Here is a 15,021-nt window from a genome sequence, read left to right on the forward strand (position 1 = left end):
CAAGTAAAACCAAAAGGGTTTTTCTGGCTATACACTTGATCTCAAATGATTGTTGGAAATATGGATCAAAACATTTAACTGCAGCTGAAGAGATAACTGAGCAACATTGCTGTTGTTGGGTATATGGCTACACTTCTTATGTGCTCTGCCATATCACTTCCTGCTTGGTATAAGTTATTTCCATGTCACTTTTATATAGAGCTCATCAAAATATCAAGGAGAAGCTTTTAGTCATGAAGTCTACCTCTACAACACCACCATCAAGGGAAGCAGTATTTTCCACATTGGACAAATGAGAAAGCAACACCAAAAAAAAAATTAAGGACAGAAAGTGAAGGAAAAGGTGTCCACTAATGCAGGACATCCATTCTGAGATGTTTGGGAGCTGATTTCTCAGGGTAATAAGCAAAGCATTCAATTTCCCTGCAACAGTATACATCTGATCTCAACTGCTCCAAACAAACTACCACAAAACAAGGAACAAACCATCAGCAAACAGTCTGAAGAGATAAAATCCAGTCCCACCGCGATGTTCAGTGCCCTAACCATGAAGCTTTCCTTTTGGATCCTTGAAACTGCTGGTTTGTGTGACAGCTCTCACAGACCATAAGCCAGCCTTCCCTCTTACCTACCCGAAGTTCAGAAGGTGACAGAGAAGTCCCTGGACAAACTGACAACACATAATGAAGGCACTAGCTCACAAGTCACTGTTCTTCCCTCACACAAGTTGTAAGCACAGCTGGAACTCAACTTTTGGTGTTCAGAACCTAAGCAAAACTCTACAATACATATTCAACTCGCTTGGACCCTACGGTATGTGTAGCAGGTTGTCTTCTATAGGGACAACTCCATGCAGAGAAAAGCTCATTTGGGCCTTCAGACCTCCTTTTGGCTTGCCACAAGTGGAAACATCTAGAATTCATGGCTGTAGCCTCTTCTATCTGCTTCCCCATTTACACCTCTTTCACCTTGCCCTGCCACTCTGTCATGTTGTCACATTCTGTCAGAAGACATCTCTGCTGACTTTATGTGTCTCTCTCCACTATTTAGCAATGGCTCACCAGGCACTTCATTCCATACCTTCAGCTGCACACCTCCGCTTGTCACTCAGGCCTACTGAAAGCACTCAAAGAGTAAAACCCACCAAGACAAACAATCTTGCCCACAGTTCCAATATCTGACATTAAAATAACCAGGGCAGAAAAAACATTCAGGAAAGAAGTCTTCTAAGGCCTTAAAGCCATAGGCTTGGAGCAGATAAAATCACTTCATAGTTTATAAGCCAGGCTTTTCTGATCACGCACAAACAGGACTGTTCATAAGGTTGCAATTCAATAGGAATGATCTTTACAGTGAGAGAAAGGGACATAGCTTTGGCCACCTGACAGTACTCCCTGCCAAATGTCAAACTTTTAATCTGGAGTGAGGAGATTCTGGAGCTGATCAACCAAATATTGGCAAGACACTAAACAGCTAAAACCAGAAATTTCTCAGATGAACAGATAGATAACTTCAGCATAGAAGTTGCTAACTAACTCTATGTGAAATGGACAGCAACAGCTTCATTTCAAGATGTTAAACTTATGCTGAACATGAGCCTAGAAAGCAAGCTATTGAACTGGTCTGCTGTCAAGTACAAAGGGTATGGCCCATAAGTTTTATATAACTGTGGAGTTCTCTAACAATTTGCAGAACTTACTGGTAATGTTTTCTTCCTGCTTACAATGTGCAAAAGTTTTATCAAAGCCAGGAAGAAGTGCTGGGGAGAACTCAAGGAAGGGAGCTAAACAAGAACTGTCATCATCAGACATAATCTAGAAGCTCTATATTTCAGCAGAAAGATTGATTCCAACATTTTTACATTACAACTACAAGATTGAGAAAAGCATCTGAAATACTAAACGCCTGGGAATCACTTATGAACAGTTCATATATTTTAAAGATGTAAATCTTGGGAAGAATACCTTATGTTCATGGCAACCGAGATTGGAGGTACTGTGTATTGTAACTCTCAGCCAGAAAAGACAGATAACTCTTTTGGCTCATATTACCAGTGATGAGGCTATGTCTAGCACTGATTTTCCACAGATTCTACAATCTTGGCCTATACCAAAACTTTCAGCTTTGTTTTACCATAGATCATTCATCTTGATTTCTTCATTTCCCACCCCCCTCCTTTCATGCATCTTAGGTCACATACTTTATACTGCTAACAGTCTGACTTCTGGAGAAGTAAGAAGCCATTTATTTTGTTCAGTACTCTTTTAATATTTCTATTGTGTTGGGTTTGTTGTGTGGGTTTTTTTTCTTTTTCTCGCTGAGATCCCCAAAGAATAACCTCTTCCTTGCTTTAATAACTTGGACCTTGGTCAAGGTTGATGTGTTTCTCTATTTCGCAGGATATTTTCTTCAGAAGAGACAAAACAGTGTCTAATATTGCAATTAGTGATCTTTACAGGGTACAGATTAAAGAGGAAATCAAAAACACTTATAAAAAATTATATTAAAAAGTAGGAAATAACCTCTTAAAAGAGAGGACCAGTAGCAAAGACACTCAACTGTATGCAACTGTAGGATTTGGGAATCTTCCCTAACCACAAGAGAGCTCCATGTTCATCTCAATACAGATAGTTTACTATGCTACTGTCTTCTTCTGACCTTCAAACGCCATTTGTGAATGAGCTAATAACAGACCCATAACGTTTTTTTCCTTTATCATGCCACAGCACCAAGTCCATCTTGAACAAGATTTTCACATTTATGGAAAACTACGTGAAAACATAGATCTGTGTGGGGACTTCTGTTCTTCACTCGAGACTGCACACTGAGAACATCCCAAAGCAAGTTGGTGGTACCTACCTTCAGTAGGGAAGCCTTCATAACCGATTATCTACCCAGAGTAGAGCAGGCAATCTTTGGCTTTATCTTGGCCAAGATCAAAAGGTGCCTCTTTCACTCATGCTAGTAGTCACAGGTGACACAAGGCAAAGATACAGCATTGTACCAACCTATTGGGTCTCCATCTGACACTCACTAGGTGCGTCAGAGGACAACCAACCCACAGCACCGTGTGCTTCCCACTGCCTTGCTCCCTCCTTCTCCCTGTCCTTCCTCGGCGTCCTTCCCTCAGCCCAGGGGCCGGGAGCTGGAGGCCGGGTGCGGGCTGGGGCTGCCCGGCTGGGGCCGGAGCTCCGTGTCCCCCCCAGGAGGCCGCCACCCCGGCGGGGCCCCGCGGCGCCTCGGGGCCTTCCTGCCCGCCCAGCCGCAGGAAGCCCCGCGGGGGAGGCGGGCTGGAGCCTCTTCCCGGCAGGTGGGAGGGCGACAATGGTCAGGAGGAAGGAAGCCGGGAGGCGGCGGGGCCGGGACACAGGACGCAAGGCCCGGCGAAGGGAGGGAAAGGAAAGAAGGATGGTAGGAAAGGGCGACAGCTCGGGGAGAGCGTGGAGGAGCCGCCGCTGCCTCCTCAGCAGCGGGGCCTCGGCCCGGCAGCACTGCCCTCGGTTGAGGTGTAGCTCCGGGCGGCAGAGCAGGGGCTGTAGCCTGCCCCGGGGAGCTGCGCCTTTCACTACCTGCTGCTTCACCCGATGAGTCTGACCTGGGCAGCGCCCGAGTGCTTAGCTCAGCATATGTTGTCAATATACCCGTAAACTACAGCCAGAAGGTGAGCCGCTGTACCAGCGTTTACTCCTGGTAGTGACCAGATTCGCCTCGTAAAATACAAGATAAAGTTAGCTAGGACAGAAGATTATAAAAGAACAAAGCGTCTTACCCCTTCAGCGTGGATCCCAAGTTCATTTGATTCCATGTCATGCACTCAAGCTGTGAGGTCATTTGGTATAAATTGTCACTGTTGTGAAAACAGGTAGAATTAGAACTAAAATTACAAAGATCAAATTAAAATCGATATGCCAAGACGGCAACAGTTTCCTTGTTTAAGTATGTAGCAGTAGAAAATTCGTTTGTTTTATATAATCAATTGTATCAATGTATAATGAAATATTATTTTAAAGAAAATAAAATAACAGGGAGTGTATTGAAAAGTACATTTCATTCTACAAGCCTGACCATTTGTTAATAGCTAGAAGTGTGGACATAAAACATTTTCCATATAGAAAAGCAATATCCGATACTGACACGTTGAAATCGATGAAACGAATATGGGCTGCCGGGGACTAACGAAGCAGGTTATTTGTTTTTAAAAGGCAAATCTGTTAACTGTTCTAACTAGGAGGGCGAGAGACCACGCAGTGAATGGAGTGCAGCAGCTATCGTGGCTAATGATGGATGTGGCTACATAGAGGGGCTTGACAAGCGGGAGAAAAATGGAGTGGCTGAGCGATAAGCGAAGCTCACCGCTGGAACACGCTCTTTCCCCGCCAGTACGCACCGAAGCCAGCTCGGGGGGCTGCTGCAGACCGTGGCTTCCCGACCACTGCTTTCTACTCAGAAGCGGCAAACCCGGGCAGCGTGGTTGCGGTGGACGACTGTGGGATGCAGCGGGCAGTGGCGATCCCGCAGCCGCTGCAGCCGCGGAGCCGCTAGCCCGGCAGGGTTTCCCCTGTCATGCTGCAAAGCCCAAAAGGTGCCGCTGCGCCCCCCGCCCCGGAGCAGACTGCGGGGGCTCCTCAGCTCCGAGCTCTCCACAGCGCGCAGCTGCCGGGGCCCTCAGCCGGGTCCGTTATTGATGCCGGCGGACAGCCGCTCACAATGAACGAGAGTTTCCCCATGATTAATTACACCTAAACTCGCTGGACGTCACTCGACGCGGTGAATTGGTATCAGCCTGTTATTAGATGAGGGTATTTTTTTGTTCTTACATTTTTCCTTCGTGGCAGGTAGAAGCGACCTAAAAAAGTTCGATTCCAGTGGGAAGCTTTTGCATATAAAAACAAATTAAGTGACTTCAATCCTGAAGTATGCGTAATACCATTTGTCAGTATCACTGGACACTATTATTCATTAGTGTGTCTGAACTGCTATTATGCTACTACAATGTCCTGCATATCAGCTCAGGAATTGTTAAACTCTCCTGCAGCTTCCCCATTTGCAATAGCAGTCCGTACTGGTCTGTGCCAACTACGTTTTGCAATTCCACGAATTCTTCCTGTAATGCTGCTGTAATTAATTCCTCCAGGACCCTGATTTTTATTAGAAGTGCCCGCCCGATGCATTTACAGCAGGAGATTTCCCTTTAACTTTCTTTCGCTTGACAGTTCATTTATAAGAACCTCCCCCACGATATCCACTTTTTCCCCTCCTTTGCTTTTTCATAAAGCAATACACTTATTCATCTTGTCACTAGCTCGCAGCCACTGTATTGCGTGCCGCCTTTGGGTGACAGTGTCCAAAACAAACTGCTTCGAAACCAGCGCAACGTCCAGCTCACCATCTTCGCCTCCCCGTCTGAAGCTCCCTCCTGCCCTCCCCGATTTACGGCCGCGCTTCGCTCCTGGGTTTGCAGCTCAGACAAGGGCTTAATGGTTGAGCCCGAGCTGGCTTCAGTTTGTGGCTTTCGAGCAGGCTGGGCGTCCTGTGTAGTCCTGGGAGAAGAGGCAAAGCCAAACCCCACTCTTGCTGCCAGAGGAGTGAGTGCCGCGGGAGCCCCAACTCGGCTCCCCGACTCGGCACCCTATGCCACCCCACTACACTACGGTATCTCGGCACGCCCCCGGGTGGCCTAAGTCCCAGCACTGGGTGCCCATGGAGGGGCACCCCCACACCGGATGCAGAGGGGTCTTTGTGATCTCTGCTGCCAGAAGTGGACAAGGAGAGAAATTTCTTTCCTGTGGAGACGCTGAGCCCACGACCCTGCGAGGTGTACATCTAGAAAAACCCGGGGCTGCCCAAGATTTGGCCAAACCGTGTGAAAGCGGCCCAAGGCCGAGAGGCAGGTGGGCACCTCCGGTAAACCCAGAGGCAGGAACGGCCTCGCTGGCCGCCATTTGCCCGGGGGGCACCGGGCATCGACATAGGACTGAACATCTCGTATCTGACATGTGAGAGAATAGGACATCTGAGACTCCATTTACGCCTCGCCATGGTTTGTTATCGACAGTACCATGAGGTGATCTCATGGAATTAACGGCTCCTCTTCAAACCTCGCCTTTGGACGAGGTTTGAATGATGAGAAGGAAAGCGGGGTCTCTGGGGATGTGCCTGCACTGATTCCAATCAGAATCCTTGGCCCTCCAAACGGCCACAAAGACGACACTAAAAATAACTTATTTTCATTACAGAGATGCTTTTAAAGAGAAACGAGAGGAAGAGGGGGAACGTTTCTACAGCGGGGATTAATGTAAGTTGGAGTGGAATAAAAGGAAGTCAACGTTGAGCAAAAAGGGAACTTAAAAGGAAGCCAGTAGTAGATCATATAGAGTTTGTTTTGGCCTGCATTGCAGTATTACCGAGTTCTTGACCTCTGCACAGAAAGAGCTATAATCTGAACCGAGACTCCTCCACTTTTAAAGTCCTTGTAAGTGTGACTCACAGTAAATTTTCAACATCGAGCATGTTTACTACATTAAACAGTGCGAGGTAGAAAAGTTCACATCACCATTTTAATGGACCCACAAATGCTAGTCATCTAAAGCACACTTGCAATCTGTGCGGGTTTGTCATCCATGTCCAGCTATCAACAACAGGCGCAGTATTCCTTGGCAGAGGAGCAAGCTGCGCTGCAAACACAGAGCAAGTAGTTGTCGAGGCGAGAGATTTCAGAGATACTTTTGCTTCCAGTAGAAGAATTATGATCTTTTGACCATTTCTTGCAAGCTGTCGCCTTCCTGACTGTTTTGCCTTGGTACTGGAGGGAAGGGAACGCTCCTCAGCCCCAGGTCCGCCCCAGCACCCCCCACAGCAGCGGCCGTGCCAGGCTGAAGGACAGAGCAGGGAAGCCGAGAGCGGCTTCTTGCGGCCTCTTATACCTAGCTGGTGAGATGGCGGGGAGGGACAAGAGAGCATCAGGTGGAGGCGGTTCACTCCTGCGTTTCCTCGCAAATGCTTTCTTGTGGGTGCAAGGCTGGACGGACTCGAAGCCTTGCCCGGGAGAGTGGGCGAGGGAACGCGACGCCCTTGTGCTACTCGAGTGTCCTGGGGGAGGCGTGAAGGAAAGGCGGTGCCGGGCAAGCACCAGCCGTCCCACCTCACGGGCGCGTCCCATTCCCGAGCTCGGTTCCTCCTGCTACACTGCCCCCTCTCCACTGCTACAGGCGAACGGGAGCGCCTGCTGTCCGCAGCCAGTGCAATGGACCCCGTCAAGGTGGGGACGAGACCACCCCCTGCGCGCCCCGCGCAACGGTGGTGATGCTGGGTGCACGAAGCGCGCAGCAGACATGGCCGCGGACAGCCTGAATGCCACGTCCCTGACACTCCCGCAGCTCATGTGCGGCAACAGATGTCAAAGCTGAGCTGCCAAACTTGCCCCGAACCGCGAAAAGCAAAAGGAATCTTCGAAAGGAAGGTACGAGATTAATGCTGGTTTAACAAAACTAGCAATACAGATTCCGCCCGATTATCTGGGTATGAAAACTGGCTGGGACAGTGCAGGAAGTCTTCAGGCCTTTGGAAATGTGGTTGAGGCACGCCAGATTTTGCACCATAACTAGTTACACAATTTCATGACAACACTTTCTAGAAAGAACACTTGTGTAGGAGAAACATCGTTTTTATCCAGATGCTTTTGGACATGGGCAGGAGGGGACATGGGAAGGCCGCGCCGAGCTCACCCACCTGTTTAGGCTCAGGTGTTGGAATAGGCTTCGTGCAACTGGAGCGGCCCTCGGCATGGGATAGCTTCTGCCCTGACTCGCACTCCCACGCATCAGTATTGGCTTGAGTGAGGTTTAAGGACTTAACCCCTTAGCCTACTGAAGTAAGCAGTAAACCTCCCTGGGAGCAGAGCAGGACTAAAGCTAAGGTTGGCAAGAAATCGTCCCCCCAGCGCTGCCCACTAGCGCCGGGGTCGGGGCCCGCAGCGCTGGGTGGAGGGTGGCTGTGTTCGGGCGACGCCAGGTTGTGCTCGGCGCCCCGCCCCCCCCACCCCGGCATCTCTCGGCGGAGGCACGTGGAGCAGAGAGTTCTCGTCCTAAGCAATGGATTCCTATTGGAATCACACCTCCCAGGATCGCGGTCGCTGCACAAAAGGGACAAACAGGCTCCGCGGCAGGGAGCGCCCGCGGTGCAGGGAACTCCGACACGGGAGCAGGGCATGGGGGAAAGAAGCAAGCCCCGGCGGGCGGCGAGGCCGGGGAGAGTGGCAGCTGACCGTGGTGGCTCGGAACTGCCCTCCTCAAGCCTCCCTACAACTCATATTTATAGATTTCCCTGCAAGGCGAGCAATCTCTGTCACTTCAGCGAAGGACTTCACCCCGCCAATTATTCTGCAAGCTAATCTCTCTGGATAGGCTTCTTTCCTTCCTTCATTACCTCATTCCCTCCTTCCCTTGACGTCAACTCACGTTCATTAGCGAAGTGGCTTCTGGAAGTGACAGAATTTTGTTGTCCCATGTCCAGTGTTGATTAATCAGGAATGATATAACTGGCCTACAAGAGGAGCCGCACGGCTTCCTTCACCAAGCATATTGTTTTGTGTGCGAGAGTTACTTAGCAACTCCAAGACATGGGACAGGCTCCAAGTTCACAAAAAGTTGAAGAATAAATTTTGGGGAACTTCTTTGCTCACTAAACACATTGTAAAACTGCAAGAGACGTGCCCAGCCCCCATGCCAGACCGAAGCAAAAGGGAAGCCGCGCTTGCAATGGCTCAATCTGTTGGCAGAGAGTTGTGCTTGCAGCCGAGCTCCAGACGCACCTTTCTCCCAGCGAGGAAATCCGATTTATTTATCCGGGGGTTTATTGCCCCGTTTTCAATAAATAACCTCCCTGCAGGCCAGTCTCCGTCATTCCGAGGAGCCTTTGGGAGGGCTCTTGGTTTTGCAAGACGAAGCCCCTGGACAGAGTTGAGTTTTAATTGCTTATACCACACTCTGTCCATCGCTGCTGCTCACCAGCGAGCACTCCTACACCTTTCCGGCCTTCGGGAAGGGCGGCTGGGCTCCTTGGACGTCGGATCTTGTCACTGGGGCCTGCAGCCTGAGATGCAGCAGAGGAGGACCAGGATGCTCAGGAGCACGATTTGGACCGGGCTCCGCGGCGGAGCCCTGCAGCCAAACCCTACATCCTTAGCACCCGCGGTCTCCGGGACAAGCGGGCTCTCGCTCCGCAGCGGTAGCAGACACCGGGCGCCGCTGGAGAGCGGTTCCCCGATCAGGCAGCACTGTGCCGGAGCCCTGTCGGGGGTGCTCGGCCAGCGGCGACCCCCGCAAAGGCTCGGGAGGGTGAGGCTTCTTAGGAAACGCAGCGATGAAACGCTGCGAGGCCTGGGGTAGAGGGCGCGTCGTGGGTTTTGTTTGTTTATTTTGTTTGGTGGATGGGGGAGTGCTCTTTCTTTGTGGCTTTGTTTTGTTTCGTTGTGGTTTTGGTTTTTTTTTTTGGTTGTTATTTGTTTACATGTGAAACCTTCTTTCTTTCTTTCTTTCTTTCTTTCTTTCTCTTTCTTTCATTTTTTTTTTCCTGATAAAGGAAAAATAAATCTATTTCCTGTCAGAAAGGAGAAAGCTGTTTGCTCGGACGTGGGCTCTCCCACCACGCTGTTCAAAGACCCGCGCAAAAGAGGCAAAACGAAGCTCGCTGCCGGCAGAGGTACCTGTTGTAGGGAGTCCGGAGGAGCAGGGCCTGGCTGCCCGTGCAACTGTCGGTGGGTGTGTGACAGCCGTACACCGGAGGAGGTACCGAGTACTGCTGATCCCCTGCGGAGAAAACGGCAAAATATTAACCTCTGCGACGACCCACCGTTCTCCCTCGCCCTACGCTGTAGAGGGGGCTCCAGGGCCTTGTCCTCCAGCGTTTGGGCAGCTCTAGCTCCATGAGAGCCCTGCGGGGGGGGTGCAGAGGCGCGACTCCGGAGTCACTCCCTTTGAAACGAGCCCCCAGGCCGGGAGTGAAGTCTGAACCCCGCGGAGGCTGCAATTACCTAGCGAGGATTGCTGGCTGATGGGGTCCTCGTGTTTGAAGGAGTGGTTTGTAAACTGAGCAGCGTGGTGGGACGGCGTGTGGCCATAGCTCGGGGTCCCGTCAAACGCCACGGTGCTGTAACCTGCCGAAGAGACCACAGCGGGGTTAGGAGGAGCTTTGAGCCCTCTCGGCCGCCAGCTCCCCGCGACGCCTCTCCAGACAAGCGTCGAGCGAGAGGAGCACACGCCCGGCAGTGTGCCGCAGGTTCTCAACGCCCGACGGCACGCCGCGGGCTGCTGAAACGCAAAAAGGACACACAGAGGCTGTGCCCCACCGTTCACTGTCTCGCAGCACCCCTCTGCCCAGGACACGCCTTTCGTAAGGCTGCGGGGGCGGTGGAACCCCCTCGGAACCCTCTCGGGCCGCGGAGAAGCGAGCCGGGCAGCCCGTTCCGAAGGCGGAAAGTCGGAAGTCTCGTTCGTGCTTAAAGAGAACAGATCGGCTTCAGTAATAAAAAGGATGTTTTCATTAATTGTTGCTCATATTAAAGAGGAAGATTCCCATCTGTTCAGTGTACTCCTCTGCCGTCTCCAGTTTAGAAGTTACCCTTTAATCTTTCATTCTTTTTTTCTCTCTTTTTTTTTTTTTTAGAGCAGCTTTCTGAAGAGTCTGCAATAAAGAGGCGGAATGAAAAAATAAAACTCCTCCTTTCAGCGAAAATTGCTCTCCAAAATAATAAACAGCCTATTTTGTTTCCTACAGCGAGCAGATTCAGATGGAAAGAGAGCACCTCTGCTGACCCTGGGCCGACACCAAATCGTAAATCAGGTGCTTGGACACCAACTTTCATTAATGACTTGGAGCTGGCTAAACAACTTCAGCTAAAAAAGTAATTACAAAGTAATATTATCTCAGAGGCTTCTCGGCTCATCAGCATTTACCCCGAGAACCATGCTCCCCGAGAGTCACTCTTCCAAAAAAACAAAAACAAAAACAAAACAAAACAAAAAGTCCGACGAGGGCTGGGAAAAGAAACTAAAGCGACGACGAGCACTCCCTCCCTCCTTCACACCCCTCTCTCTTAACCCGCTAATTCCAGCACGGGCATCCTCCACACCCCTCTCTGGATGTGGCATGTGACTGGGGGGGATGATTTTGCTAATGGACAGGGAATATTCGGGTCTATTTCCAGGCTCTCTGTTCCTGTCGGTGCCGGCTGTTCGGTGCTGTACAGATCTCAGCTCACCACTGCCGGAAGAAAACCATCGTGGGGTTCAGACAAAATAAAACGGGCGAGAGCAACAAAGCAATCCGATAGTTGTTTCTCCCTTTTGTTTTCTCTGCACACGGTCTGGATCCAGTGACATTAGAGGACTTCATGAACCTACAGGGTTTCGCGAGAAAAATTAAGGGAGCACTGGGAAAGGGGGAAAAAATCCAGAAGACTGAAACTTTCACCTTCGCAATGATTTTAAACCGGCCCGGAGACAGCCCTGAGATGTAAGTGGAACTGGTGTGTGCCCGGCTAAATCTCTCTCACATCCTCTTTGCCCCAGGAGCAGAGCTCCTTTCGCGGCGATCCGAGCAGCGATGACAAGCCAGTACCTTACGGGCTCCCATCCCACAGCTGTTCCTCGCTCCTTGTCTCCTCCCTCGGCCCTCGGAGTAGAGGTTCAGCCTTCAACTCCCTTTTCCCCATTTCTCTCTGCCTCTTATTTTAACTTTCAGAAAACACTGACACTTTCTACGTTACTTTTGGCCAGGCGTAGACTTTCGGTGACCTTCAAAACTCAGCTCGGAGCAGAACGCGGTTTTGGCCGCATTTTCCGGTGTTGCCTGACCCAAAGCTTCAGGAATGTGATAAGAAAGTTGAGTTCTGAACCGAGATGCCGATAGTGAGGTCTCTTTAATTAGGGCGTTATCAGAGCCAGGTCTGATTAAAATGTGCTGAAAATAATTGAAAGTTGTACATCTGCTGGAGAACGGGGCCCGCTGGAGGCATCCAGTTGTTGGAGGAGCCCAGCTGCATGAAAAAGACAGGCGAATGAGAAGAGGAAAATTGGGCAGAGGTTTCAAAGCCTTAGTTCTTTAACCCCCCCATCCCAGACTTGGCAAAGATGTCATCACAGAGCCAAGGTAGCGTCTTTCCCACGGTCGGAGGAATCAGACTGGGGGGGCGGGGGGGAGGGAAAGTAGTTCGACCCTGAGGAAAGCCAAAGCAAGAACATTTTATCCATCCACCAAAAAAATAAAAGCAAACACTCTTTGCCGAAATCCTTACCGAAGGAGCTCGCTATGTGCCGCGAAACCAGTTGCGACTAAACCCCAGTGCCATCCGTGCGGGGATGCAGCCCCCAGCTGAGGGAACAACACCCCCTCCCACCTCCGCCCCGGAGCGGCTGCTCAGCCTGGCGGAACGCGTGAGCCGTGTCGCGGCTCCCCAAGACGGTGCCTTCCTCCAAGCCCTTGAAGGGTCTCGATGCACCCGGGACCGGGCCGGTGTAGAGCTGCGGACCCTCGAGTAGGCGCAGGTGTGTGCAGCGCTGGTGGTACCGCCCGCAAGGCAAGCAAAGCCCAGCGCGGACTCTGTGCTTTGGCGCAGTAAAGGCTCTGTTTCTTTCCGGGAAAGTTAAGCTTAGACTACAGGGTGACGCGGGGTCGCAGCTATTTTGTTCTTTGCCCACCCAGGGCCGAGTTTATTTTCCTCACCTTCCTCTCTACCTTCTCGTCACTCTTTGGGCCTAGTGATCACAAATCTTTTTTAATGTCTAGAATTATTGCAAATGTCTAAAAAATATCCTCGGCAGAGGTCCCTGGCCTCTCCCGGAGCTTCAGCGACGCCGTCCACCTTTCCCATCCGGGCTCGGCGGCCTGGCTCAGGCCCCTGGCTCCACGGCTTCCGAAGTTAGAGACCGGCGCTGGGAGGACAGCAGCCGGGAGACAAAGACAGCAGAGCGACGGCACTGGGACCGCGACCCGGCGTTGCCAAGACAGGGCCTGTGCGCGGCCCCGCTGCTGAACAACCACTTCCCCTACACCCATCGCCTCCCCTCGCTATAAACGTCGCTCCGGGACGCCTTACCGGCCTCGGGCCACCCCTCACGACTAGAACAGAGCGAGCCCGTCCGGCTTCGCTCTGGCCTCTGCCTTCGCCAGCCGGAAACGCCCCAGTACTCCACTCGCCCCCAGTCCCTCTCTGTGGGTGCGTGGTTGCCCCTGCAGTGCACAGCAAGGCCGGGTGGGTGGGTGCAGAGAACCCTGCGACATAAGCGGCAAGACCCCGGCGAGTCGTCCCGTTCCTTCTGGGCCGCGTAGCCTCTGACTGCCCGACCCGCCTCGGCCAGAACCCCCCCGGCGCTTCGCTCGGGACCAGGGAGTGCGGAGCAGGAGTTCGACAACACGGGGCAGGCTGAAGGAGGAAGAATAAGACCCGAAAGCTCTTGGGCAAGCGCTCCGCAATCTCGCCCCCTCTCCCTTCCTCCTCGCGTTTGAGCCAGCAGATGTTTATACTGCAGCCACTGGAAGAAAAACGATTAGATGATGATCCCGGTGCCACACGCAGGGGATAATCCATCGCCCTGCCGTGCAGCCCACGCAAATTTCTCAGTGCTGTGCAAACCGCAGCCTGTCCCGGTCACGGAGATGCTGAAAATATACTGTGTGGCGGCCCTGTTTGTGTGTCCCGACCTGGGGGCATTCAGCACTCCCGAGGTTAATAGAAGGGGCTAGGAAAACACTGGCATGGGGACAGCGGTTTTCGGATTTAGGAGGAGGTTTGGAGGTAACACACACACACACACACACACACACACCCTCCCACACACTCCCCCGCTTCCCCCAGATTTGCAGAGAGAAATGTCTCGGGGCACCGTTCCCATCTCCGTTCCAGGTCCTGCGCCGTCCCCAGCCCGAATAAACCTTTGGAAGCGAGAGGCCGCTCAGCGACGGGAAGGGGCCGTGTGGGCTCCAGCCCGACTGGGAGAGCCGTCCGCCGCAGCCTGCTGCCCCGCAAGAGTGGTGGGGGCGAGCAGCTGGTGGCTCCTAAAACTCCCCGGAGCTACGTGGCTGACTTGCGAAGAGGGCAAAGAGGCACAGAAGGGATGGCTTTCCTACCCCTGCCCGGCTGCCGCGGGGAAAGGCTGGGCTCGGTGTTTACACCGAGCGCGGCCCGGCGAGGATAAGCGGGCGCCCTCGGGGGCCGCACCTCCGAGCCCGGGGTTCCTGTCAGTGCCGCTCTTACCCTGGTTGCGGATCGCTTGCTGGCTCTCCAAGCAGTTGGGCAAGTAGGGCCCGTTAGGGAACATCCGAGCCTGGCCGGAGGGCGGCTGGCTGGGCGGCGGGGCGCCGAAGGGCCCATAGCGGCAAGCCCCTGCAGTGCCGGTGAACTGGCCGGAGAAGTGGACGGTGAAGGCGCTCAGGTACTGCTCCTCGTGCGGGTCCGACCCGTTCCAGCTGGGCTCCTGCTTGATGAAGGAGTGTGGCCCCAGAGAGCCGTAGGAGGCCCCCGGAGGGAAGTCCAGAACGGGAGCCCACTGCGCTGCGCTGCTCACCGGCATGGTACAGTTGCTGTTGCCCGGCAGGGAGGGCACGGAGGGCAGCAGAGCGTTGAGGTCTCGGACATCGGAACCCATTTGCTCGCAGACCTTCTGCCTGCCGCCGGGCAGCCAGTCTCCTCCCGGGCCGCACTTGTTCCAGGATACCTGGCCCCTGCCCGCCAAGCCGGAGGCCGGCTCCGGCTGCAGGCACCAGGCTGGCGAGCTCAGCCCTTTGGGGGAAGTTTGCTCCGCGACGCAGCTCCCCGGGTCCAGCCCTGCGGGAGCTGGCAACAGCGACAGGGAAAGGTTGTTCTCCAGGATCGCCTCCGGGTTTGCACCCGCTCGCAGGGCAGGGCACGGTACGGCAGGGCAGGGCAGGGTGTGCCTGCGTCTGTGCGTGTGTCCGTCTGTCCGTACTCGGGGGGCACAACTGCCTCGTACGCCTCACCTCGGATGCCTGCTCACCCTCAACTTT

At 52.8% G+C, this 15,021-nt stretch overlaps 1 protein-coding gene across 2 annotated transcripts in view; it reads right to left on the minus strand.

The window, feature by feature from the left end:
• Positions 1–14,642, minus strand: part of WT1 (WT1 transcription factor) — a 32,169-nt gene extending 17,527 nt beyond the window's left edge. For both annotated transcript variants that reach the window (XM_009896526.2, XM_009896525.2), the window contains exons 1-4: positions 14,252–14,642; positions 10,031–10,153; positions 9,704–9,806; positions 3,770–3,847 (exon numbers count right to left, since the gene is read on the minus strand). In XM_009896526.2, the coding sequence (XP_009894828.1) occupies positions 3,770–3,847; positions 9,704–9,806; positions 10,031–10,153; positions 14,252–14,642 (695 nt within the window). The remainder of the gene's footprint in view (positions 1–3,769; positions 3,848–9,703; positions 9,807–10,030; positions 10,154–14,251) is intronic.
• Between the last annotated feature and the right edge of the window lie 379 nt (positions 14,643–15,021).

The sequence above is a fragment of the Dryobates pubescens genome, chromosome 22 (assembly GCF_014839835.1).
Source record: "Dryobates pubescens isolate bDryPub1 chromosome 22, bDryPub1.pri, whole genome shotgun sequence".
In the NCBI taxonomy this organism is placed as follows: Eukaryota; Metazoa; Chordata; class Aves; order Piciformes; family Picidae; genus Dryobates; species Dryobates pubescens.